Here is a 2350-nt window from a genome sequence, read left to right as displayed (position 1 = left end):
AGATAATACATTATACATGAAAAATAAGTCTGTATAAAATAAAATTTATGAAATATCTTTCTCATCTGATTAGACAAAGATACAGGGTCTAGAAGCTCATCAAAATCATTACTGAACTTTTGCTTCAGGGTTGTTTTTATTTTATTTTATTTTTTATTTTTATTTTATTTTTTTTTTCAGAATACCAAACTATATTTACTATTTACAGTAGTAAAGGATAACAAATACTGTACAAATTGGTGAATAAACACAACAGAGCCAACAAACATCCCACCCGAGCTCATACAGCAAACAGGAAATGAGAACATTTCAGCAAGATTTCAAGCAAGCAAGAGATGACAGGCTGTTGTTCAGGTGACTATAAAAAGGCAGAGAATGGCCACCAAGCAGCAATGGAGCCTCAGGGAAGGACAATAGGCAGAACTATGAAAATATTTAATTGGTATAGATCCCAAAATATTTCACAGAACTGAAATCACCAGACTAATGCATAAATTCAATACATATTTGGAAAGCAGCACGGCACAAACCCACGAGAAGAACATGAAGTCATCATTCCGTGGGTTCATTTGTAACCACACTGGGAAGTAGCTCTTTTACACGACAACGTAACTGCAAATTCAGCAATACTTAATCTTACTTTTTTATGTATGGACCATAATTATTCATCAGAAGCAAATACTGGAAGAAATCTGAGGTCACAACACCATTACCAAATGAGAAATGTGGGAATTTCTTCAATATTAAGAGGAAGAGAAAAGCCAATTTTGGTTGGGCCAATCCTTGCCTGTGTACCAACGCCAGGTACTGAGCAGGGAGTGGGGTGGGAGGGGTGGCAGCGGGGTGGGTCCTGGGCCTCAGATCTTGAGATTACATGCTTGAGGGTCAGAGAGCATGTGGGGTCAAATTACCAAAGGACCTGGTTATTTTTTAACCTTTGAAGAAGCATTCCAGTATTTTCCCTTCAACTTTTCCATATACTGACAAAGCATACATTTGCAATATTTAGCATTTTAATCACCTGTGCCTATAACAGCAAATGACAGTCTATCCTCCCTACCCACCTTGACCCCATTACCTGTCCAACAGCGGCACCCCCACTGCGAGAAACATCAATTCTCTATGTGACTGGAGTGAGCAGCGGAGAGGCAGCCAACTCAGGAGTCAGATCCCTGGCCAGACTAAAAGCGAACATTCAGGCTATAATTTTGGGGTTAAAAATGTTTTAGGAGGGGGGAAAAACACAAATGGACACACACAAAAAAACCCAAAATACCTTGCAACTCATTTTACCTGAACAAAGATAACAATTCCGATTGGCCCAATTTAAGTTACAGATTCAACCCCACAGATACAGTTTTGAGTTGCACTTTAAGTACCTTAGAGAGAGGAAAATCATTGCGGTGAATGTCCTCGAGTTTGCGCAGGCGCCTTTGTGGTCAGCATGGTCACGTGCTCACCACTCAACAGCAATGCAAGGACGGACGGCCGGCCCGGATTGGGGACCGGCCCTCTAGAAACCATGCCCTGGCAGGCTGCTCTCCGGCGCACCTCCTGTCTGCTGCTGGAACACGTCGATGGTGTCCTCTCCTCCATCTCCAGCTGTGCTGGAGTGTCGGTTTCATTAATTGGCTGCCCGTCAAACCTGAATCTAATCTGTCTCACTGACAAGCCTTGCCTCTCGCAGCAGGCCTTCATCAGCTTGCTCAGTGGTGTGTGCCTCTGGATCTTGAACTGCACCACGGAGCCATCCTGCCCGGCCACCTTCAGGTTGACGTGGTCGTTCTCTGTCTTCACGCCCTCCTTGGGCTTCTCCTCCGACATGGCTGCGCGGGCGGCGCGAGCAGGCAGCGCGGGGGAAGCAGCGCGGAATAGGTGAGTCACGCTCTCGGCCCCAGGGTTGTTTTTTAATAAAAAATTTATTTGGGATAATTCAGTGTGTTGCTGTTCAACTATTTGCAAGTGAAATGAATTTTTTTTAAAAAAGATATTTGATAATATTTAACTATTCATGAATTGAACTGACATTAAAATAAGTCCACATTGTTTTTCAGGCAGATAAATTTTTAACTTTCTTCCTATTGTAGTAGTATTTTCTGCAAAAAAAAAAAAAAAAAAAAAAAAAAAAAAAAAAAAAAAATGTATTTTCAAAATATTTAACTTTTACTTCAATTTTACATGTTCCACTTCACAAAATTGCATGGGGTGAAGGAAGCCTATACATAAATTTATTATCATTGTAGGAAATTTTGTAAAATCCTACCAGCCAGTATTTTACCTAAGGAACATCAGCGACAGGCCAGAACATAAAGTTTTTAAATATATTACGTTGTGAAACAGAATTATAATT

General features: G+C 40.8%; 1 protein-coding gene across 1 annotated transcript; it reads right to left on the bottom strand.

Moving 5' to 3' along the window:
• Positions 1-416: 416 nt before the first annotated feature.
• Positions 417-1890, bottom strand: LOC105550190 (small ubiquitin-related modifier 3-like). The gene is given in 2 exon segments (XM_011995076.1): positions 417-1590; positions 1593-1890. Coding segments are annotated over 2 exon segments (309 nt in total). The 5' UTR covers positions 1825-1890; the 3' UTR covers positions 417-1513.
• Positions 1891-2350: the final 460 nt, after the last annotated feature.

The sequence above is a fragment of the Mandrillus leucophaeus genome, unplaced genomic scaffold (assembly GCF_000951045.1).
Source record: "Mandrillus leucophaeus isolate KB7577 unplaced genomic scaffold, Mleu.le_1.0 Scaffold47, whole genome shotgun sequence".
Taxonomy (NCBI): Eukaryota; Metazoa; Chordata; class Mammalia; order Primates; family Cercopithecidae; genus Mandrillus; species Mandrillus leucophaeus.
This window is presented reverse-complemented; position numbering and strand designations above follow the sequence as displayed.